This window comes from Cetorhinus maximus, chromosome 22 (genome assembly GCF_964194155.1).
Source record: "Cetorhinus maximus chromosome 22, sCetMax3.hap1.1, whole genome shotgun sequence".
Classification (NCBI taxonomy): domain Eukaryota; kingdom Metazoa; phylum Chordata; class Chondrichthyes; order Lamniformes; family Cetorhinidae; genus Cetorhinus; species Cetorhinus maximus.
The window spans coordinates 54,218,692-54,244,329 of NC_135900.1; the positions used below are offsets into that span (position 1 = coordinate 54,218,692).

At 42.1% G+C, this 25,638-nt stretch overlaps 1 protein-coding gene across 4 annotated transcripts in view; it reads right to left on the reverse strand.

Annotated features, from left to right (window-relative positions):
- LOC144696708 (rho GTPase-activating protein 8-like) overlaps nt 1–25,638 on the reverse strand; it is an 84,112-nt gene that overhangs the window by 53,964 nt on the left and 4,510 nt on the right. For 3 of the 4 annotated variants that reach the window (XM_078568339.1, XM_078568336.1, XM_078568337.1), the window contains exons 2-3: nt 4,398–4,503; nt 3,358–3,501 (exon numbers count right to left, since the gene is read on the reverse strand). In XM_078568339.1, coding sequence (XP_078424465.1) covers nt 3,358–3,501; nt 4,398–4,440 — 187 coding nt within the window. In that variant the 5' untranslated portion in view covers nt 4,441–4,503. The remainder of the gene's footprint in view (nt 1–3,357; nt 3,502–4,397; nt 4,504–25,638) is intronic. The other variant, XM_078568340.1, reaches the window with a different exon arrangement.

The following is a 25,638-nucleotide window of genomic DNA, read 5'->3' on the forward strand; positions in this document are numbered from 1 at the left end:
TCTGCACCTACCAACTCTGGCCTAGTTTCATGAAGAACTGAGAGATTCTGCACGGGGTCTAGTGGGCGATGTCTCTGTGATGAAAAGAAAAGTCACCGCTGATTGAATCAACCCCCTCAGCTGCTCAAAGCTGGAGTTCCACTGGCTCTAAATAAAAAGTTGAAGATTTTTCTGTGAAATGCTGGGCATCATCCGGTTTTTCCAGAAGTATGCCACCATCTCCAATCGACGAGGATGTGAGTTGATTGCGGACAACAGAGAGAATCAATGATCTGTCTGCCCTCGTAATGAAGAGGGGTAGTTATCCTGCCTTTGTCTGGAAGGTCTGTGCTGCCTGGACCTTGTAATTTGATGTCTGATGGAGGAAGGGTATTGGCTAAAGCCAGTCTAGATCAGCTGCTAATATGTTAATGCCAACTCCAGTATCAGTTTTAAAACTGGTATTGAAGCCTTTAAACCTGTATTGTAACTGACCAATAGTCTGGACTAAGACCATTAACTTTCCCCCAGAAACATTGGAAATCAAGACAGAGACAAAATTACAGTTTCTTGGACTAAGTGTGTTTCATAAATATTTTATCTTCTACCTCAATTAAATTTGTTGAATTTTCAGCAACGCTTGAAATGTCCAGTTTTCCCTCACTAGAAGCATTTTGCAGCCCTTGGGAAGTCCTGGTGTCGATGTTGGCTTTTTGCACCAAGCACAACGTAAGCATCTCAAAATGGCTGGAAGGAGTTTCTCAGCTTTTGCCTGATTTGGCCGGCTTTTGTGTGGGTAGAGGCGCTTCTTGTGGGCCCACCCAGTCAACGAAATCATGTGAAGCCTCGGAGTTGTGCTGAGCTGTGGCCTGGTTTCTTTCTCGGAGATCGGCCTGCATCATGCATCGCTCCCTTCAATCTAAAGTAAGGTTCCATGGCAGAGCAAAATGTGTGTCAAAGCCTTTGAGAATGGTGTCAAACTGTGGAGTGGACTCCTCCACCCCCTGCTTTAGGAAAACAACATTTGCTACCAGACCTATAACATAAAGAAATGAAGTGACTTGGTGCTTTGTGTGAAGGCACGATGCTAATCGACATCAGAGGAAATGTCATTTCCATAACTCCCAACATTGGCCGCACTGTAGGCCCTCAAAACATTCAAACGGGAGGGGTAGGGGCAGGGACTGCTCATCGGGTACGGTCATCGTTACTGCTCTCCAGTTTGCTTCCTCCTTGCGTAGAGTTGTAAGTACAAGCTGCTACCAAGTTTTTCTTCACTCTCTTGCTGTGGTTTCACCAATAACATCGGCGTATTTTTTACATTGATGTTTCCACTGCTGCCACCAGGTTTTGGATGGTCCCTTTGATCTGTCGTTCTTGGTTACTGGTATGCGTGACCTATCTTCCCTGAGAAAGACTGTAGTCAAACTCTTGGTACTTGCTTAATACTTGTTTATTAGTGCTACATTTAAACAGATTACAGAGCAGGTCTGTTGCTTGACATTTTCCAACCTCTCATTCGACAGTCTAACACATGGCTGACTAATATTAGTGATACACCATCATCTATGTCGTACATTAGTGTATCCATTCTGTTAATCCTTATACTAAGCAAAGTAGTCTCACCTCCACGGCTGACATCCACTGTGGTAGAACTGTTTATATCAGCTCAGGGGGACGTACATTTGTAAAAGCTCCATGTACTATAAAACACATAGGCCCACATTTTGCAGTCTGAGGAAAAGCAAAAGCACTCACTGCTGACCTCAAGAAAGCTGTCCACAAAGATCTTGTCATTTCTATTTAAATATGGCGCCAAATGAACTGGATATCTTGGCGTGCACTGAAGATTAACTATAACAAGTGTGGAGTCTCGATCCTTTTTCCCCCTTTTTCTCTTAATCCAGTCTTCCATTCCTTTCTATTTTTCTTTTGTGTACCTGATTTAATACTGAATTCACCTTTCTTATTTAAAACTTACTTATTCAGAACTTGCACTGTTAATTTCAGAATCCTTTAACCTGATCGACGAAGGAGTTACACTGCTGTTTGCCCTATTCACACAGATCCCAGATGCTTTCTAGGGGATCCTGCACCATTTCCATCTCAACCTTCCAGCAACTTGCAGGGCAAAATATCATGAAGTTTAAACAGGCAAGTCTAACTAATAGTGGGAAAAACTTGGCCCTTTATGTCCTTATTTCTCTATTTTAAAAATTCTTTCATGGGATGTGGGCGTCGCTGGCTAGTGCATCCCTAATTGCCCTTGCTCAGAAGGCATTCTTTTTAAAGAGTCAACCACATTGCTGTGGGTCTGGAGTCATTTCTGATCTAAATTCCTATTTCACATTTTAATGAAAACTCCCTGTGTCAATTTCTCACACTCTAATTAGTTTCCTGCCAGAGGTGGCATAGGGTATGGGTATATGGGCAAGAGTGAAATTATAGCATAACAACTTTTCAAAGGCAAGGCTCATTATAATGTGAATATAGGAATTTAGAACAGATAGTCAGCAGGATGTACAAACAAACATAAAGTGTCTTAATCTCCTGTGTGTTGTGTCAAGATAGAGATAAGTGGATAGGAGATAAGTGGACTAACATGGAGGAGAGAGAAGGAACGGCAAGAGCAGGGTCAATACGTTTTCACATCTTTACTTTATAATTTAGCGTACAGCTGCATGGTTTCCTCTTCTTCATGACTTCTTGCTTACAGGGTGGATGTTCACAGTTTATCCAATCCCTGGCTCATACCTTTTCTCCCAATCATTTCATTCCAACAGGCAGTGGGTTCCCTTAGCAGGCAAGGCATCTGCATGGGGCTCATTCAGCTGCTGCCATGAATGGTTTTCCAGCTGGCTCTGTAATAACCTTTTTCATTGATTTGCAAGATCATGCTGATTTTGTAAAAGATGGCTCAAGTTCCATTTTTCCTTATGTGTAACTGATTTTGTTGGGGGTTTGGGGGCGGGGGGCTAATGGGACAGTTACATAAACAACATTTTTGTTATAATCTTTTCCCCTTCTTACATGATTTCAAATATTGGTTATTTATCTTAGCGTTATGTAATAGGGCCACCTAAAGCAATGTAACCGTACAACATTACCTACAGGTACATTATTGTTGCAATATTGTGACACTCATGATTTTAGACATATAATAGTTTGAAGTCAACCATAATAGATGGTCATACCTCTCACTGCTTCTTCAACTCAAATAGGATTCTCTTTGTAGCATAACCCTGTTGTGTTGTTTTTTTGTTAACTGTTATTGTGTATACTATATACACTTGCACGTTCAATAAATAGGAAGCTCAAAAGTCCTAGGTCACAATATGAATAAAGCAGTGAGGACAATTTTAAGTTTTATTTTCCCACCTGCTACTTGGACTATTCCATGCCTTGCGACATCATAAAAAGGGTTGTTGAGATCCAGGGGAGGCCCTCCAGCTAATGGAGTAAGCGCAGAGACAGAGCTTTCACCACTCAAAATCCTTTGTTCTTCCTCATCTTTACAAAGTTCTGGCAAAAAAACAAAAGAAACTGTATTGTGTATCATCACACTCACTGATATTGCCCGGGTTTCTACAGGGGAAGGAATACGGAGATTCCCCCCCCCCCCCCCCCCCCCCCCCCGCCCCGACCACCCACCTCACCCCCTCCCCCCTCCCTACTACTCTCTACTGTTTCTGAAAAGTTTCACAGCAACACTGATGTACTGGGAGTCCATTGTTCAATCATCAGCTTGACGTAATTTTCCTTATCTTTTCAAAAGCTTACTTGCATGTTATTTCTGTTGCTGCATATTAACAAACATTTGTTCTAATTATAGGCCTGTTTCCCTTTGGAAGTTAGGACAGGAGTTAACAGGAATTTATTTGTCTGAACTGAAGCTAAATTTAAATGATTCATATGTCATATTTATGTGCATGATAGATCGGAGTACCAACTTAGGGAAACAGGGCAAATGTTCATAGCTACCATCCTAGTGCACTGAGCTTCTGCTAGGCACTTCTGGGTGGGGAGGGAGGAACAATAAAGAGAGAAAGGAAGTTCATATTTGCCCATTGCCCTGCGCTTTAGCAACTGCATTGACAGAAGTCGAGGAGCATGTTATCTCTTGCTGGGGATAGTGAACATTAATGCAAATAGAGAATGGAAAGAAATTAACACTTCAAAAGAAAAAGACTGCGCATTATCTTCATATTAAAAACAACTGCAAGAGAGAGTTGTTATTTAGGATTTCTCGAATATTACCTCTGAACGCCTTTGTGAAAAGCTCTGGTAATGACAACAGTCCTAATCACTCTTAATTGCTTCACACTTCACATGCTTGGCATGTAGGAATTTCAAAACATTTCTGTCAAATTCCTAAGAACTGAACTCAAAGTTAAACATTACTCCTGATCTACATTTACCTTTCTCAGCCAACTGCTCCAGGTTCATGTCAGCTCTTTGCATCACACTGAATGTTGTACAAACGTCTTTTTCCAATGAAGAAATAACTTTTGATTAAGTTAGAAACTGAAAAGGAATATGGATATTTTTAAAAACACATTGGTAGACTAACAATGTATCTCAATGGATTTCTCCTCCGCTCCAACAATGGGCATATATGCTGTGAGTCACAATTCATTGCAAGCCTGACTCAAAAAAGTTAGTGAGTCACTCATAAACTCATTTAGTTTCTTTATTGCTTATTTCATGAGCCTGTTCCCATTCAGATTGAACTATTAGATGTTGATAATGCTAGTAATTCAACATTATCTATGATTAGGTGCTCTTTCACATAACCCAAGACTAAAAGAACTATACTTTGAAAAGTGACATCCTCCTATTGGCATAGAACTTTGGATTAAAATGACTAAACTCTATCTCTCAGCTTAATATAATACAGAGCAATCAATGCAAGGGCTGCATGCTCCTTCGGCGAACAGAGGACTGATCTGCACCAGGAATTAATGCTAGATTAATATTGGAGAAACAATGTGTCAGTATCAGCTGCTTTTTGAGCAGACAGAAAACTTTTCATGCAATCTAACGGAAAAGGGTGTGTGCTGATGAGCTTAATTGTCTTTCCTCACTTCTAAATTTCCGTGAAGAAATAAGACTTTGAACAGGGCAGATCACCAATTCTTCACAGTTTTTCAGCAGCTCAGTGTAGCAGTGCCTCTGGCAAGACCAGTGTGCTGCTACTGAAAGTTGGTGACTTTGGAAGTTCAGTCAAAACTTATGTTGCTAATTTTAGTCAGCTTTGTTTAAAATATTGACTTGCACTGGAGACACTCCTGCCAATGAGAATCTCCAGAATCATTGTAGCTTGCTGCTTGCCTTATCAAGAAAATCTTTTTACTTCACGATGATGACGATGACATCAACAATCTACATCCCACAACAGAGGAAGGAAAGAACGTATGACCAGCAGCTAGCAGAAAGGAGGGTGCACCTGATAGCCCAGTGATTTCAATAAATAAAAGGCTGAACCACCAAATAAAGCCATTTAACACCTGCTTGTTTTCCTCACCTAGCTCACTATGTCCACTATTCCCCAAGTTCCTTCATAAGACAAAATTCCAATTTAAAATGAGAAAATATTGGATCACTTAATGCAAAATGTAATTTTTCTGTTCACAAAGTCCACTTGTGTGGATAGAAATAGCACATTATTGCAGGGGAATTGATCGGTGCTAATCTACTGGAAGGTTTTGCCATTTTTAAACTTGGATGTGAAACCAGGAGTCATGTGCCAATAGAATATGTCACTGTTGGTTCAAGATATTCTCATTCACATGGGATTGGTGTTTGCAGTGCTTGTGAGGTTCAAACCTTTTGGATATTGCTGTCCAAATATTACATTGGGCCAGGTTCAAAGAAGTGGAGCTGGTTGCATAATATGGATGACCAAATTGTGTGTAATTATCTGATAAAGCTGTGGTTGTAAAGTGTATCATATTGAAACCTGAGCTTTTGATGGGCTTTATAAATGGAGGCACAGAGCACAAAACCAAGAAATTAAACCTATATAAACAGTTTGACCCCACTGTGGCTATGGTTCCCGATTCTGGGCACCTGACGGATGTAAAGGGAGGGTTAAAGTGGAGGAAGCTAGGAATAAGAAGCCCAAAAACAGGCACAGCACCAGGGCCCATGATTTCTCTCCCTGGCCCTGGGGATGGGGGTGGAACAGGTGGTAGGAGAGCTGCAGCATTTGTGCCACTTGCATGGCCCAAACATTGTCACCTCTTCATCCAGGGAAAGCTCATTTAAAACCAACATCAGAGAAATATAACTGGAGGAAGACTGGAAGTACTGAAGTTAATGAGTACAAATGGAGAAAAGGTGCAGCAGGTTGTGGGCAAGCAGACAGGATAGCTTGCAGGAAAGGGAGAGATGACAGAAAAAGGTTATAAAAGCCAGAAATTGTTCCCAAGAAATTCCCAAGAAAAGTGAAAGCAGCCTCAGAAATGTACTGAACTCAAGTGCACGACCTAAATTTACTTCACACGTATCCACCAAGAATTCCAATCACCTCATCTACACTACCTCTCAATACTATGTTTATCCTTCATGTCACCTAACTTACTATTTGTGCTCCTAATTTACGAACACTAATAAAGGTGTGGTTGCACAGTCGGTAGCTCGGAATGATTCTGGTGGAGCCATTGAGGCTCAAGTCATTAATGTTTTTCAAAACAGTTGCTGGTATCTTGGATGAAGTTGGTGAGGAAATGGATTTGGATCTGGCAGCAAATTTCCCCATTGGAATTGCCAAGATGGTCATCATTGTAGCAAACCTCTTCCTGTAAGATACCCTATCTCCATGGTGTGAAACAGAAAGAATAACATTACCCATTAAAGTATCAGTTCAGCATAAGGGAAGGACATTACTTTGAGAAAGCACATAAAGCTAAGACCACATACAGTGAACAATTTCTGGCTTTTACTAAACTTTTTCTGTCATCTCTCCCTTTCCTGCAAGCTACCCTGTCTGCTTGCCCACAACCTGCTGCACCTTTTCTCCATTTGTACTCATTAACTTCAGTACTTCCAGTCTTCCTCCAGTTATATTTCTCTGATGTTGGTTTTAAATGAGCTTTTCCTGGATGAAGAGGTGACAATGTTTGGGCCATGCAAGTGGCACAAACGCTCCAGCTCTCCTACCACCTGTTCCAACCCCATCCCCAGGGCCAGGGAGAGAAATCATGGGCCCTGGTGCTGTGCCCGTTTCTGGGCTTCTTATTCCTAGCTTCCTCCATGCCCTCCCCTCCCACTTTAACCCTCCCTTCACATCCGTCAGGTGCCCAGAATCGGGAACCATAGCCACAGTGGGGTCAAACTGTTTATATAGGTTTAATTTCTTGGTTTTGTGCTCTGTGCCTCCATTTATAAAGCCCATCAAAAGCTCAGGTTTCAATATGATACACTTTACAACCACAGCTTTATCAGATAATTACACACAATTTGGTCATCCATATTATGCAACCAGCTCCACTTCTTTGAACCTGGCCCAATGTAATATTTGGACAGCAATATCCAAAAGGTTTGAACCTCACAAGCACTGCAAACACCAATCCCATGTGAATGAGAATATCTTGAACCAACAGTGACATATTCTATTGGCACATGACTCCTGGTTTCACATCCAAGGTTAAAAATGGCAAAACCTTCCAGTAGATTAGCACCGATCAATTCCCCTGCAATAATGTGCTATTTCTATCCACACAAGTGGACTTTGTGAACAGAAAAATTACATTTTGCATTAAGTGATCCAATATTTTCTCATTTTAAATTGAAACTAATCACACTTACAAATGCCCAACATGGAGCATGTGATAGGAGTGCAAAGTGCTGCAGATGCTGGGAATCTGAAATATAAACAGAAAATGCTGGAAATACTCAGCAGGCCAGGCAGCATCTGTGAAGAGAGAAACAGAGTCAACACTTCAGGTCCACAATCTTCACTAGTTTTGACAAAGGGTCACTGACCTCAGTTTCTCTCTGCACAGATGCTGCCAGATGTGCTGAGCATTTCCGACACTTCCAGTTTCTATTGGAACAAAAATAACCCCTTTTACCAGCTCTCCAAAGAGTAATCAGGCTTCTTGTGAGCTTTTCATTCCCCTCGAGGAAGAAACCCAGCAGCAACTGCCAGAGATCTGGTTTGGCACAACATTAAACATCAATTTCAATAAGAAAGGGGCTGCATTTTACATGCACCTGCTGGGTGTATTTTTGGCCAGGCTTGGGGGGGACATGTAAAATAGGGCATGTGCCCACCTCACCACCTTCCCACCCACCCCCAAGCTCACCCCCATAATACAGGGAGAGGGTGCCGAAATCAACAGCCCACCCGTCATACTTATAAGCAAGGCTCAATTAGGCTTATTACTAAACTAACCGACCCCGGTAATACGCTGCCCACATGATAAAACTGGGAGGAGCAGGCAGCTCGAGCTTAAAGTGATCTCCTTAAAGGGCAGGAAGCCGAGGGGGGGGAGAGGGGGTGCCTTTGCCAATTGGGGGTGGGGTGGGTGGGGGGAGATCCCTTTCTTCCAACCTGCCTGCAGCCTTAAATCAATTCCCCACTCTTCCCTCTGACCTGCCCAAACCCTCCCTGCCCAAGACCCTAGACTTACCTGTTTCCGGGGTACCATGGGCTGCCTTCCTCCTCTTCTTGCAGTCCCAGCAGTGCCCAGTAATGCTGGAGCTGCCAGCTAATCAGACTGGCTGGCAGCTCCCGATGGCGCATGACTTCCTCCTCATTGAGGGGCAGGAGTCTCGCTCGGCCCTGGTTTAGCCTGGCTGCAGCACTGGGGCTGTGGAGTGGGCCGGCATGCAGAGAGTTGCCTTCACACTGCATTGCTACTGGAGGGGGCGAGCTGTCTGCCTCCCCGTAACATTCAGCCCAAGGTATGAAGAAAACAAATGACTTGCTGAGCAAAATAAAATATCAACGTCAAAGCAATAAATTGATAATTTTTTAAAAAATTTATAAAATGACTAAAAAGTGCCAAGCAGTACAGCTAAATAATAAAACCTTTTCTGCCTTTTCACTCTCTAGCTCTGCTTCTTAAGAGACAGACGAGTCCCCAAGTCCAGGTCACCAGGGCCGATCTCAGGAGTTGGGTTTAAATAACATCGACTTTGCGTTTGCCTTTGCTGGTGTACACTCCGAGTTGGTCTCAGTGAAATTGATATGAAAGTGAGGGTCAGAAGTAGCTTGCCTTTCAGCCTTTCTCGGCCGATGTATGGATAGGTTTTTGGGGAAGGGGGAGGAGGAGGTGGGGGGGGGGGGGGGGGTGGGGTAGTGTGTGTGTACGCATGTGTCCCCGGCCAACCAGCATCTATCTGCTTGTTTGTGTCCGGCTCACTCCCTGTCTCTAGGGTATACACACACGCACACACAAGTTTGGGGATTAATATCACTGAGAAAGAGTTCAGGGCAGCTGTGAAGGTGGCAAAATGCGCTTCCTCTTGGCCCTGTCTAATGCTCCAAACTGCCCTGGGCCTCCCTTTTGTTGTAGCTTCTGTTCCTCCTGGCCTTCCACCCACTCCACCATCTTGAACATGAGGATGACTCCTGTAGCCTTTAAATGGGCTGGCATTGCACACAAGGACGAGGGTGTGGCCAAGGGCAGACATCACCCAGAACGCACTCTGGCTGTCAAAACAAATGGCCATGCAGACTCGGGCTTTTGTTGCAATAACCCCTTATAACGACAGAACTTTGTCCCAGGGTGGAGTGCCCACTGCGTGCTTGTTTGCGAGCAACTTGAGGCGTGAGGCCGCTATCTGAGAGGAGGGAAGGTGCTGCCCAAGCCCAGCCCCCCCACCCCTCCGAATGGATGGGGGAAATGAATGGATGGGTTAGCACCATGTGCATCCCCCCATCTCCCGGGCCCTGCCCCACCCCCACCATTAGTACATACATTCCATTATGATGTGATGTGGAGGTGCAGTGTTCCTTTAAATCAAATAACCTTGAAGGCCAGCAGTAGCTAGAGGCTGTGAGGCAGGTAAAAAAAGTTGCTCGACTGCTTTTGAGTAAAGATGATGTTGGAATGTTTGCAGAGGTTACTTTTTGCAGGAGCAAGTCTCCAACACCAAGATGTTGAGAAAAAGAATGTAAAAGGTCAGGAGCTGAAAGAAGACTTTAGTGGTTAGAGAATGTGCACTGGCAATGCTGCCTTGTCATATGTTGACCATCCTTGTGACGTCAGTGAACCTCTTGGACTGTGTGGCAGTTTTTGGAATTGTGTAAGTTGTACTGACAGCCTCTACTGTCTCCAGACAGGCGGCATCACTCTTTCATGCCCTCAGTGCCTAACAGTCTGCCTCTTGTGTGTCTAATTTCAGAGTGTCATCTCAAACTCTGCAGCTCTTCCATCTGCTGCTTCAAACTTTTCCCTTCTTCTGTGGCTCAGGGAATGGTGCTCACCTTTAATTGACTGCAGCTTTTTAAAGGCAGCACCAGAATTGAATTTCCCTCCCTCCCATCAATGACATACCTATCATGAATATAGTGTTATCGCTCAGCGATAGCAGCGTTTTAGTGGCAGATTAACTTAAATGGGATGGTATTCCCACTCCACCACTAACCCGCTCAGGAGGAGAATTCAACATTCTATGTCTCTACAGTCCTGCTAGAACTTTTATTGTATTTGGTCTTGTTATGACAAATTCTAAAATCAATTCCTGACACATGGGGCAGGAGGGGAGAACAACAACTAAGCTGGCCCCAATACCATTCAAAACACCAGTGAATATTTATTTATCGTAGACTTCCAATGACTTTACAAACAAAAGACAACTCTGTCCAGTATTTGACACATGCAAAATATTATTAAAAAGTCAGGAAGTCTGGAGGCTAAAACATTTTATTCTGAAAAAACACAGGAAATTGATTTATTTTCAAAGTGGCATTTTCTGTTCCTCCATGATAATACCACATCTCACTTCTGATATATATACCAGATCATAAGCTTTCATTAAGTTTCCTTGCCTGAACTGAATGGAAATGAAATGTACTGCACATTGTGCCCCCTTTCACAACACTGAGCCTCTTTTGGTTTTTAAATTGAAGGATTTCTTTTAAAAACTGTGTTGCCACAGAGATAAAATGCAGTTCGCTTGCAATTTGATTACGCCTCAAATGGATTTCATGAAGCACAATAGGAGGTAAATAAATTGCCTGTCACTAGAGATGTATGAGAGAAAAAAAACTACAGCATTAATATTTCAAAGGCAATATTTAATCTGTCATCATTAAATAATACTTCAGCAATTATTTGGCATAATATAACCATATTGCGAATATACTTGCATTAGTCTTTTTAGTGTTTAATTATGCAAATAATACATTGTTTCAAAAAAAGTATTTCTTTTAACACATTTCCCTGTTATTAAAAGTAATTGCAGTTTTTAAAACCCATCAAGAAAAATCCTTAACTCTCTACGTCTTTTTGCAAATCCAAGGAAAGACACAGCTCTCAATGTTTACTGGCTCAAAAATAACCATCAGATAATATGTCAATGCCTTACAATTCCCTGACTCATGCTGTTTCAAAGATGCCAACCATATCAGCAAGTGGCCCTGTTCCATATTCAGGTTATTTGACTGCAGTGGCATCACAACTGAGCCTAATCCTGTCCTCAGCCAATGGGAAATGAAAACCAATAGAGAGAGCTCCAAGTGATGTTTTGGAGCACAGAGGTTTTGAGAGGTTAGTATTACTATTTAATCTAAACAGGATAGCTCTCTTTATCAATGTACTCTCCCAGGGGCTGCACTTATTAAAACAATTCTACCACACATCTCCCATAATGCCATCAATTTGAGATGATCTTTAACTATTTTAATTGAAAACACAGATGTTTTATGTAGAGTAATGGATTAATGAATATGTTAATGGGGTCCTGATGGTTATTGGTGATGTAATTTTAACATCAGTGGTCAGATGACCAAGAGAGCTGGGAGCAGCACAGACTGTGACCGGTATACCATGTGCTTACTGTGGAGGTCTTTGTAAATAGTTTGTAATAAGAGGTTTTAAGTTAAACCATACTGATTATTTCAAGTCTGCCCAGAGGGAAGCAAAACCTCATCAAGGTTAGGTAAGCCAAGACAGCATGGTAATGTTGAATCCTCACTAATGTGTTGCCAAAAGTCTTCAAAAGCATGGTGGCAAAAGCTTAGGTAAATCCATACCAACATATTTTGATATATTTGAATTATAGACCAAATGGTATATTTGAAAGAATAAATTAATTTAATGGTTATAGTTGAATCAAATTAGTTTTGAGGAAACAGTAACTGAGCCCAGTTATGTGGGAGATCTACACATTAATAACCAAGAAAACACAGAAATACTTCAAGTTAATAATGACTGCAACTCTGATGTTAGTTGTATCACGCTGCCAGGTACAGCAAGATCTGCAAACTTGACCCTTTGATAATGCTACCATCATCGATAGTTTTGTTTATTTTTTCTCTTTTAACCTATGCTAAAAATCAAAAATCCTGATGGAGAAAATTAATCTCTAGGAAGGCATTTACACTGGCTGGTAAAAGACTTGGGTTTAGCCAAAGTTGCAATTTTTTTTAAAGAAAAAGAAACTAACCCTGAGAGTCAGGGAAATAATTAACAATTAGCACACATCAGTAAATTATATATTAAAATAAATCTGTGTGGTTACACCCTTAGCTTAACAGAACAGGCAATGCTTTATAATGGGTCAGAAACACTGCAGTTGACAGAAGCATTGAGGTTTTTTGAAAATATTAAATTGATATATTTTTATATCTGTAAGAAAGGCTGGGAGGATACTAGATGGAGAGGTGGTGGCATAGTGATATTTATACTGGACTGATATTCCAGAGACCCAGGGTAATGCTCTGGGGACCCGAGTTCAAATCCCACCACGGCAGATGGTGGAATTTGAATTAAAAGTCTAATGATGACTGTAAAACGATTGTCATAAAAGCTCATCTAATAAAAGCTAATGCCCTTTAGGGAAGGAAATTTGCTCCAGACCCACAGCAATGTGGTTGACTCTTAAATGCCCTCTGAACAATTAGAGATGGGCAATAAATGCTGGCCTAGCCAGTGACAACCACATCCAAAGAACAAATTAAAAACTATATATAGTTTCTTCTTTCAGCAGATAATAGGTACCAGATTGCCTTCCCAACTAAAGAACGGAAGTACAGTTAAGGTACCGTAGATTGCTGCATATAAGCCGACCTTTAATGTCTCAAAAAAATCCTTCCAGACTTATGTGCAGAGCATAAAATGTTAGCCGCCAGTGTTGGTGTAGGCAGTCGTCATTTTGAAATGTGGGGAAAAAAAACATTAAATTCATAAACATCAAATTAAATCAAATCAATATGACACATATGAATTAATTCTACAAGGATACCTTTAACCACAATCAAAACATTTGAAAAACTGTCATATTCGTTGTCTTCTGCATCCTTGCAAACAGTTCATCAAATTCATTTGAAGTCACTTTGGCTATGGGATTACTGTAAGGATCTTACTCTGGGTCAGATTTAGTGGTTTCGGAATCACCCCTCTACAATAAACCATCTTCCTCCCCATCCACTGAATTGGACATTCTGCCTTTTTTGAATGATCTGATGACAGTTTCTGCATTAATAGCATCTGCGATTTAATGATGAAACCACGCAAAACAACAAGCAGGGCAGTACGCAGATTTCCACTCTTTGTGAAGGTTTTTTCATCGAGCAACTATCCGCCTATTCCATTCGGTGCAAACACGATCCTTGGATTTGTGCCTCCACAAGCCATTCAAATGGATGTCAGACCTCCTGATATAACTGCAATGTGGGTGTTATTTCTTCGCTGGCGTCTCTTGACCTCATTGGTTATATGGGATCTGAACATGTCCCACACTAATAAGCTGCGTTCTTTGTGTAGGCCACGAGGATACCTATTCCACACACTAAATCGATCCACAACTTCACCCCATCCATATCCATCCAACCATTGTCACAGAGATGCACAAAAAACCTGCAGCAAAGTTGATTTTCATCATGGTTCTCATTTGAAAATTACTATAGGCTTTAATTTCATTCTGTCGGCCAGGCAAGCTAGTACTACCATGAATCTTGTCTTCTCACGTGATGTGGTTTTCACTGGAGCGGTTTTCGAACCTTTCCACTCCTCAGTTTGGTTGCTGGGCATGTCAAAATTCCCGGGGATTTCATCCATGTTGGGTACCCGTGCTTTTGCCACTGTCTGATGATAAACTGCTGGAAACTGGTAATTTTGGCATTGAGCTCTCTTTGTAGTCTCTGAGCGATCTTGTTCTTCTGCTGCAACTCTAGATGTTTTCATTCCATAAAGTGGCTACGCCAACTAGCTGATGCTCTGAAATCTTTTTGGACTCAGGCTTTGATTTGGCCCAATCAAAGTATCTGTACAAGTACCGGACCGCATTTCTGGGATGCTCGGGACTGGACGTGTTTGGGATATGGGGATTTTCCACATTTTGGGTCCTGGGGTGGGGAGGTGGGGGAAACAGGAAAATTTAAAGCTGGGTTGATTTCTCCACTGACCTGGACCCAGCCGGGATGGGAAAAGGAAGCGATGAGGGGTGGATCAGGTCCACTTCAGCCATTAATCTTGGACCAAAAAAGCAGAGGATCAGCTCACCACGACCCGGATATGACAGACAGCAATGCCTGATGGGGGTTGTAGTTTCCAGGGCAGGACCCAGTTTTCAGGTCCTTCAGGGTTTTGGGATGCCGGACTAAGGGTCTGGTACCACATTTGGTCTAGGGCATCTTCAGGGTGGAGTCCTCCTTTCTCTATTCTCGCACCAGCTTTTCACTAATGTCAAATTCTCCAGCTGCAGGACAGTTATTTGCCTAGTCAGCAAATGTTAAGACTTTTAGATTGAAACCAGCTTCATACTTCATTCTTTTTGCATTCCATTTCTGTTCAGCTTTCACCACAAGGTCTTCTCTGTGTGGGTGCTTCTTAAACTCCTGTGCATCTTCTTGGCAAAACAGCCCATATTGTCTACTTGATCCCATACACTGACTTATAAGACAAGTAAAGCATACATTTCTGAAGTGAAAAATTGAGGCTGACTCCTAATGAGTGTATAGCATTTATTAGCAGAAAAGGGAGGGGGAAGGTGTTGACCTATAGGTCTAAACATTAATTTTGGCACCAAAAAAAAGGTTAATCTTATACACCAGATTGACTTATACACCTCGATCTATGCAGTCAAATCTTTTTATAATTTAATATAAAGGTAAAAGCAAAAAACTGCGGATGCTGGAAATTCAAAACAAAAACAAAAATAAAAATAGCTGGAAAAACTCAGCAGGTCTGAAAGCATCTGCGGGGAGGAACACAGTTAACGTTTCGAGTCCATATGACTCTTCAACAGAAGTAAGGAAAAATAGAAGGGAGGTGAAATATAAGCTGGTTTAAGGGGGGGTGAGACATTTTATAATTTTATAATTTACACGTTCACTTCAGTCAGCATATGTTCTGTCAGAGCAAAGCAACATTATTCCTGGCATAGGCATGAGAAAAATAACGCCCTGAGAGAATATTTTATCTTGTGTCTACAATGGTTGCTTGCTGCTAGCAGCAACTATAAACCATTGTTACCAGTCGATTTAGGTAGACTCTGTCATTTGACTTACGGCCTCTGAATGTACAACCTGCACAATTCAGTATTGGCAAAATTGCAAATGTAAATTTGCACTAAATTCTTGAGAGTCTCCATATTGTCAAATACACTCCACAGTATAAACAGGGCAGGTTTAGCAGTCAGGGGACACAGTCTCAGAATAAGGAGTAAGCTATTTAGGACTGAAATGAGGAGGAATTTCTTCACTCAGACAGTAGTGAATCTTTGGAATTCTCTACCCCAGAGGGCTGTGGCAACTCAAGTCAAGTTCAAGACAGAGATGGATAGATTTCTGAATATTAATGACATCGAGGGATATGGGGATAGTACAGGAAAATGGCTTTGAGGTACATGATCAGTCATGATCTAGTTAAATGGTGCAGCAGGCTCAAGGGGCTGAATGGCCTTTTCCTGCTCCTGTTACATCACACACCCATCCTTACTGGTTGAGGTTCTGAAATATACCATCCAAGAACTTTGATATCTCAACATTATACAGAACAGCTTGTGTGCGTGCATCTTGCATCTTGGTTACCAGTAGTCAAAAATTCACTGCATTTATACTGGAGATGGATTCCAGAACATCAGCAGAAAAACAAAAACAAGTATAAGGTTGCATGTGGAACATGGTTTAAAAATCAGAAGACAGCTGCCATTTTTAGCTCTGAACCTCCCCCAAAGGTTGGTACAGACCAGGGAGAAAGTGCCCATGCAAAAGTAATAGCCGTTTAATTTTCCAGTTTGGGGTAGAAAACCATTTTCTGGGATATCCTGTGGCAGTGGAAGCTGGATACAGCTGCCTTATTTATCCTGCAACGTTAAGGTCAGGCTGCCACCAGTGATAGCTCAAATACAAACACAGTACCTCATGAAAGTGGTCAACAGGGAACAGTGCTCAAACAGGGATTGCACTTGTAAATCCAGAAGTGCAGAATTACTACTGCTAGAATGGAGGGATGATGCTTACAGTATTAAATACAGAGCAAATAATAGCTGAACCGTGGGTCCTTAATGTCACTAGGTCTCTATGGATTGGATCATTTATATTAAAAAAAACTGTTGATGATGCAGTTAACTACTCATCTGCTGTCCACAGCTCTTCAATTAAACTGCATTTGTAGCCAGTTTGCTTGATGTCGAGTAATACCCCAGTTTCACTAATAGTGCTTTGTATAATTGGGAGATTTGCTCGTGCTTACATTATATTAGTTATGCATTTTATTAAACTGAACTTCATCTCATGTGCTATAATTAGAATACAGATGTTGTGTTGCCTCATTATTGTGCCCTGCTTGATGTATAAATTTGGCAAAACACTTTACAGCACCGGCACTTTAAAGAGGCCTTCTGCTATTAAACATGGCGTGCGATTTCCTGTAACTTGATACTGTATTTCATTTGAAAGCAAAATTCATAAAAAGCACGTGAGTAATGAATCACAAACTGTCACTGGGAACTGGGCATGGATGTTCAATTTTATGACGTTTCCACAACTCCTACAGTTAAAAAAGCTCTGATCTTATCAGCTTTCTCGATACATGTACAAACACCTTTGTTCTGCCTATTCCATTATTTACCAAGAAAAATCCTTAGGCCATTAAAATAAGAGGCATCGATCGAACCCTGTGATTTGTTGGGCTGTGGTTTATTTAAATGATAGCAATCAATGCGGGAAGTTTAAACATCATTTTCTACATGTCAGCAATGCTGGAAACTGCCAGCTCCCCTAAGGTGCAGTTCTACAATCTGTTTAGACATGAAGTACTTCAAACATTGTGCAACAAAGCTGAGCTACAAGCATTCAGCAAAAGCCAATAATTATGTAACGATACATATGTCTGGCCTCATTCTTCTCAGAAATGATCTGAAGTTAGTGTTTAAACAGGTGCGGGAGAACCAGAATTATGCATTAATTTTTAAAAAAATACAGGATAAAAAAAAAGTGACAACATAGAAACAGGCTAGGCTGGTTCCTGGCCAGCTAGTCCATTTTGGTGTTTATCCTTCAGGTGAGCAGTTGTCCTAATTCCATGTGCTCGGCTGGTTACCATAGCACTTCCCTATTTCTGTCATAAAATTGCAAATGATTAGCTAAATAATTGAAAATAACAATGCTGGCTTAAAAATAACCTTCAGAAAGAAATAAGCGGTACGGGGAGATAGGTCTTTTCATACTGTACTTGGTTTAGATACAGCCTGTGTGTAAAATTGAGGCTATAATTACAAATCATTTAAACTGGATAGATGGGAGAAGAGCAGAAAGTGGGCAAAAGGATTGTGTGAACACAGAAATTCAGAGACAAATATGACTAGAGACTAGGAAAAGGCAGATACTGGGGCATAAAGAAAGTGGCAAATTTGCATTAATATCTATGCACATCATTAGAAGCATTGGCAATAAAATGCCAACACTGGAAGCTCTATAAAGTAAATGTAATAGGACTATCCAAAACAATGCAAACTGTAAGAGGATAGTTATAAATGTAATGGTCATGGGTAGTGCATGTTCAGGAAAAATAGTGGCTAGAAAAGGAGTAAGTGTAGTCCTATATGCCATGGATATCTGGGATGCAAGTGAAGCTGATCCTGTGGGAAATAAATTGCTACTTAAAGAACTGATATGGTCAGACATGTACACTGTGAAATCGGGGAATCCCATAGACCTGCAGGGAAGCGTAATAAGCAAGGCTCACTAAAGAGATAGGAAGAATACGTAAGAACAGGAAAGTTACTTTAATAGACATCCTCAATCAAATATAAACTGGGAAAACTGCAGTGGTTCAGACTCGAGTTGGGAGATGTAATGCACAATTGTTTTATGACCTAGTGCTTCAAAGAAGCCACAAGACGAACTCATTTTGAATTGGTATTCATAAATGGCTCTGACAATGTGCAGAAACTGGAAGCTGTGGCAACCTTGGGAGTCAGTGATCGCAAAATGATTAAACTCAATAGATTCTGAGTTGCAAAAATTCGAAAGACAGAGAACCAGGGAATGCAAAAAGATAACATGAAAGACCATAAGACCATAAGACATAGGAGCAGAACTTAGGCCATTCGGCCCATCGACTCTGCTCCACCATTCAATCATGGCTGATAAGTTTCTCAACCCCATTCTCCCGCCTTTTCCCTGTAACCTTTGATCCCCTTACTAATCAAAAACCTAACTATCTCAGTCTTAAACACACTCAATGACCTGGCCTCCACAGCCTTCTGTGGCAATGAATTCCATAGATTCACCACTCTCTGGCTAAAGAAGTTTCTCCTCAACTCTGTTCTAAAAGGTCTTCCCTTTACTCTGAGGCTGTGCCCTTGGGTCCTACTAATGGAAACATCTTCTCCATGTCCACTCTATCCAGGCCTTTCAGTATTCAGATACCCCCTCATCCTTCTAAACTCCATTGAGTATAGACCCAGAGTCCTCAAATGTTCCTCATATGTTAAGCCTTTCATTCCTGGGATCATTCTCGTGAACCTCCTCTGGACCGTCTCCAGGGCCAGAACATCCTTCCTGAGATACGGGGCCCAAAACTGCTCACAATATTCTAAATGTAGTCTGACCAGAGCCTTATAAAGCCTCAGCAGCACATCCCTGCTTTAATATTCTAGTCCTCTCGAAATAAATGCCAATATTGCATTTGCCTTCCGAACTACTGACTCAACCTGCAAGTTAACCTTAAGAGAATCCTGGACTAGCACTCCCAAGTCCCTTTGCACTCCAGATTTCTGAATTCTCTCCCCATTTAGAAAATAGTCTATGCCTCTATTCTTCCTACCAAAAGTGCATGACTTCACACTTGCCCAGGTTGTATTCCATCTGCCACTTCTTTGCCCATTCTCCTAACCTGTCCAAATCCTTCTGCAGCCTCCCTGCCTCCTTAATACTACCTGTCCCTCCACCTATCTTTGTATCATCTGCAAACTTAGCCAGGATGCCCTCAGTTCCTTCATCTAGATCATTAATGTATAAAGTGAAAAGTTGTGGTCCTAACACTGACCCCTGCGGAACTCCACTAGTCACCGGCCGCCATCCTGAGAAGGATCCCCTTATCCCCACTCTCTGCCTCCTGCCAGACAGCCAATCTTCTATCCATGCTAGTACCTTGCCTCTAATACCATGGGCTCTTATCTTACTGAGCAGCCTCCTGTGTGGCACTTTGTCAAAGGCCTTCTGGAAGTCCAAGTAGATAACATCCATCGGCTCTCCTTTGTCTAACCTACTTGTTAACTCCTCAAAAGAATTCTAACAGATTTGTCAGGCATGACCTCCCCTTGATGAAACCATGCTGACTTTGCCCTATTTTACAATGTCCTTCCAAGTATTCTGAAATCTCATCCTTAATAATGGACTCTAAAATTTTACCAACGACCGAGATCAGGCTAATCGGCCTGTAATTTCCCGTCTTTTGCCTCACTCTCTTCTTAAACAGGAGGGTTACATTAGTGATTTTCCAGTCCTCTGGGACCCTCCCTGACTCCAGAGATTCCTGAAAGATCACCACTAACGCCTCCACTATCTCTTCAGCTATCTCCTTCAGAACTCTGGGGTGTAATCCATCTGGTCCAGGTGATTTATCCACCTTCAGACCTTTCAGTTTTCCTAGCACCACACTCACCTCTGCCCCCGATTCTCTTGAATGTGGGGATGTTACTCGTGTCTTCCACCGTGAAGACTGACGCAAAGTACCTATTCAGTTCCTCCGCCATTTCTTTGTTCCCCACTACTGCTTCTCCAGTGTCATTTTCCAGCGGCCCAATGTCCACTTTTGCCTCTCTCTTACTCTTTATATATCTAAAAAAACTCTTGCAATCTTCTTTTATATTACTGGCTAGTTTACCCTCATATTTAATCTTCTCCCTCCTTATTTCTTTTTTAGTTGTCCTCTGTTGGTCTTTGTAGGCTTCCCAATCCCCTGGTTTCCCACTGCTCTTTGCCGCATTGTATAATAAGAGAACTCAAGTAAATTGACTGGGGGAGGGTTGGGGGAAAGAGGTTCTTTGACAAGAGTTGGACAAAAGAAGAATGGAACACCTTTAAAAGGTATAATGCTGGCAATGTAAAAAAATGCATAGAAAGGCAAAAGGAATTTGATAAGGTGCCACATAGAAGGTTACCTCACAAGATAAGAGCCTATGGTGCTGGAGTGATATTAGCATGGATATAGGACCGGCTAAACAGAGAGTCAGGATAATGGGTCATTTTTAGGATAGCAAACTGTAACCAGTGGAGTGCCACAGGGATCATTGTTGGGACCTCAACTATTCACGATCTATATTAATAACATGGATGAAGAGACTAACTGTATTGTAGCCAAACTTGCTTTCCTACCTTTCTCCATATGGACAGTAAGTTGTGAGGAGGATACAAAGAGATGGCACAGTGATATAGGTGGGTTAAGGGAGTGGCCAAAAAACTGAAGTATAATGTGAGAAAAGTGAGGTTGTTCATTTGGCAGGAAAAGCAGAATACTATTTAAATGGAGACAGACTGCAGAGTACTGTGGTATAGAGGGATCTGGGTGTCCTTGTACATGAATCACAGTCAGCATGCAGGAAATTAGGAAGGCAAATGGAATGTTGGCCTTTATTGCAGGGGAGATGGAGTATATAAGTAGGGAAGTCCTGCTACAACTGTATAAGGCTTTGGTGAGACTACACCTAGAGCACTGTGTACTCTTACTTACTGGTCACTTTACTTAAGGAAGGATATACTTGCATTGGAAGCAGTTAAGAAAATGTTTATTAGGCTGATTCCTGGGATCAGAGGTTTGTCTTATGAGGAAAGGCTGAGCCTCTATTCATTGGAGTTTAGAAGAATGAGAGGCAATCTTACTGAAACGTATATGATTCTGACGGGGCTTGACAGGGTAGATGCTGAGAGGATGAGAGGGGGAAATCTAAAACTAGGGGGCACAATTTCAAAATAAAGGGTCTCCCATTTAGGATGGGGATGAGGAGGAATTTCTTTGGAACTCTCTTCCCCAGAGAGGAGCAGAAGCTGGGACATTGAATATATCCAAGGCTGAATAGTCTAATCTACAAGGGAGTCAATGGTTATTTTAGGGAGGGAGGTGTGCGGAGGGGGGCAAGACAAGCATGGAAGTAGAGTTAAGGCCACAATTCAGATCAGCCATGATCTTATTGGACGGTGCAGTAGGCTTGAGGGGCTGAATAGCCTACTCCTGCTCCTATTTCTTATGTTCTTATTTTCTGATGTAGCAATAAACTCAGGACTAAATATGACCATATATAGATCAATAATTCAGAAATAAAATAAAGACAAAAAAAATCACTTCTACAAGTTTTGCAGAGATGAAGAAAAAGGGATGCCCTGGGGTAAACATAGGAATATGAAGCAACATCTTAAAGGGCGAAGAGGGGAAAGAAAAACACTGCCAAACTGACAAATTCCCTGTTCTTTCTAAAGATTATATTCAAGGCAATAGTTAGTGCCCTGTCATGCCCAGCATGTAACAAAGTATGTGTCTGTAAAGGCTACTATATAATACTAAGCTAAATTTATGCTTCAAACTCACTTGTTTTACTTCTTATGCTGTGCACATTCGTGTACACAACTCTTAATTTTGGGAACTGTCCCCACTCATCCTACATGTCCCGATGGTCTCTTTCTCATACTTAGTGTGTGGATTTCCTCTTCCATTCCCTTAATACAGTGAGAGCGAGTGAGGGAGTGGGAGCAAACACACAGGAAAGTTATTTTAGAAAGGGAATTTTAGGAATAGACTGCAGGACTGAAGTCAATGGTGAGATAAATAGAAGAAACGTAACACAACAGCCCAGAGCCTGATAGATAGGGACTTTTTTTGAGGACTGGGGTAAATACAAGGCTGGAAGGGGATGCAGGGTTAGGGTTGGACAGAGCCATGGGACAAATTTAAAGATAAGGATAAGGATTTTAAACTTGGGGCATTGGGAAAGCAGAACCAATATAAATTAGCAAAGATTTAGATGATGAGGGGCTGGATAAATACAGAAGCAGTCAAAGGATTGGGCGGTGGTGGCGAATTACAGATGGGCATCACTCCAGAGATGACGGTATGGCATGGAAAGAAACCATTGCTGAAGGGTCTTTTGTTATGTTTGAATAGGTAGGAGTGGAACCATGCTGGGGAGGTTTCATGGAACTGAACAGTGGAGGAGGGGCTTTGGAGCAGGATGTCATGGTCAATAATGTTGAGTTATGGAGAGAGGTTGAGGAGAGAAAAGTGTCACAGTTACAGATGATGACATTTATGACTTTGGCTAGGGCTGATTCAGTGCTGTGAGATAGGCAGATTTTGTGGCAATAGTACACCTCTGCTTTAATCAAATGTTCCGCACTAGACACATTCAGACTGTAGCAGATATTATACAATGTTATGCTCTGACCCATTAAGTTTTTTTTATTCATTCACGGGATGTGGGCTTCACTGGCTGGACCAGCATTTATTGCCCATCCCTAGTTGCCCTTGGGAAGGTGGTGGTGAGCTGTCCTCTTGAACCGCTGCAGTCCATGTGGTGTAGGTAAACCGACAGTGCTGTTAGGATGGGAGTTCCAGGATTTTGACCCAGTGAGAGTGAAGGAACTGCGATATATTTCCAAGTCAGGATGGTGAGTGATTTGGAGGGGAACATCCAGGTGGCGACATTCCCATCCATCTGCTGCCCTTGTCCTTCTAGGTCGGAGTGGTCATGTGTTTGGAAGGTGCTGTCTAAGGAGTCTTGGTGAGTTCCTGCAGCGCATCTTGTAGATGGTATACACTGCTGCTCCTGTGTGCCGGTGGTGGAGGGAGTGAATGTTTGTGGATGTGGTGCCAATCAAGTGGGCTGCTTTGTCCTGGATGCTGTCAAGCTTCTTGAGTGTTGTGGGAGCTGCACTCATCCAGGAAAGTGGGGAGTATTCCATCACACTCCTGACTTGTTGCCTTGTAGATGGTGGACAAGCTTTGGGGAGGCAGGAGGCGAGTTACTCATCGCTGGATTCCTAGCCTCTGATCTACTCCTGTAGCCACAGTATTTAAAGGGCTAGTCCAGTTCAAGTTTTGGTCAATAGTAACCCCCAGGATGTTGATAGTGGGGGATTGAGAGATGGTAATGTCATTGAACATGAATGGGCAATGGTTAGATTCTCTCTTGTTGGAGTTGGTCATTGCCTGGCACTTGTGCAGTGCGAATGTTACTTGCCACTTGTCAGCCCAAGCCTGGATATTGTCCAGGTCTTGGTGCATTTGGACATGGACAGCTTCAGTATTAAGGGTCGCGAATGGTGCTGAACATTGTACAATCATCAGCGAATATCCCCACTTCTGACCTTATGATGGAAGGAAGGTCATTGATGAAGCAGCTGAAGATGGTTGGGCCAAGGACACCACCCTGAGGATGAGGTCAAGTATGGTTTTCCCTCTTGTTGGTTTTTGTACACCTGCCGCAGACCCAGTCTAGCAGCTATGTCCTTTAGGATTCGGCCAGCTCGGTCAGTAGTGGGTCTACTGAGCCACTCTTGATGATGGACATTGAAGTCCTCCACCCAGAGCATGTTCAGTTAATATAAATAAAACTTCTTGTTCCTTCTGCTGTGCAACAATTACATACTTGTTGATAAACTTGTTGGAAATTGCCATGTCTCTACCAGACATTATTCATTTTATCAGACATAATGATACCGTCACCATATAATTATTATTTTAAAAACATTTTAATAGAGATGATGTCACCATATCACATCTCAATTCATGGGAATCATTTTCCTTAGGAAAAGTTACTTTGAAAAGCTTAAATTCTGACTGCAGGGCTACATCCCTCTTTCTACCAATGTTATTGGTACCAATGTAGACCACAACTGCTGTGTGCGCACCCTCCTCCCATCAGGGTGCTGTACAGCCATTCAGCGATATCCTTGATCCTGGCGCCAGGGAGGCAACATACCATCCTGGATTCATGTCTGTGGTCTGTGGAAAACACCCGTGTCTTCCCTTAATTATCATAAATCTCATAACTATTCCAGTCTTCTTCAAGTCACCACACCCTCCTCCCCTGCACCCACCCCTGTACAGCTGAGCCAGCTGTGGTGCCATCACTTTAATCAGTATTCAGAATGGAATACTGGCTGAAGATGCACTCAGGAGTCTCCTGCACTACCAGCCTATTTCTTCTGGACTGCCATTTCCTCTTTCCCTGCACACTCTATAGCTGTGGAATGACTATGTCTACAAATGTGCCAGCCACAGTGATGCCAGCTGGTTTTCAAGCTCTGAAACCCAGACCTCCACCTGCTGCAGCTGACGACATTTCCTGCACATATAGTTATCCAGGAAAAAGGAAATGTCCTGGAGTTCCCACCTGGAACAGGATGTGCATACCAGGAGCCGGAGCTGCCCTGCCATTCTTCTATCTATTAAATAATAAAGCCTACTACTGAAAAAATTGAAGACTTACGAGGCACTTTTCTTCTATTGTCACTTACAAGGCTAAATGAAATGTTTTACTTAACCCTTATTATATTAAAAAAAATTCCCAGTTATTAAACTAACTTGACTTTGGAGTAAGAGAAACAAAGTTACAATGCTCACCAGCTAATCAACTCATGGCCTTCCTGTGATGTCAGTTTGATTTTGTTTTCTCTCACTTCAGTGATCCTGACTCCTCATCGTCTGATTCAGTGATCCTGACCTGCTTCACACATACTCCCCCTCCCCACTGTCTGCTTCACACACACTCCCCCACCCAGCCCCCTGCTTCACAGTGATCTTGACTTGCCACACATTCCTCACCACAATTCCAGTTCTTAAACACTAGCCAGTAACTTTATTATGGAAAATGAATTTTTGCAGACATTGTTTGGAGGACAAGATATGGGTCAACTTCAATAGCCTTACAGTCATATTGGCTGCTTTTAATTACCATCAGTGCCTACTGCAAGGATGGAGAGAAAATTGAGGGAACGGCAGGGAAGGAAACTCTTACCACCCAACATGAAAAACTAATGTT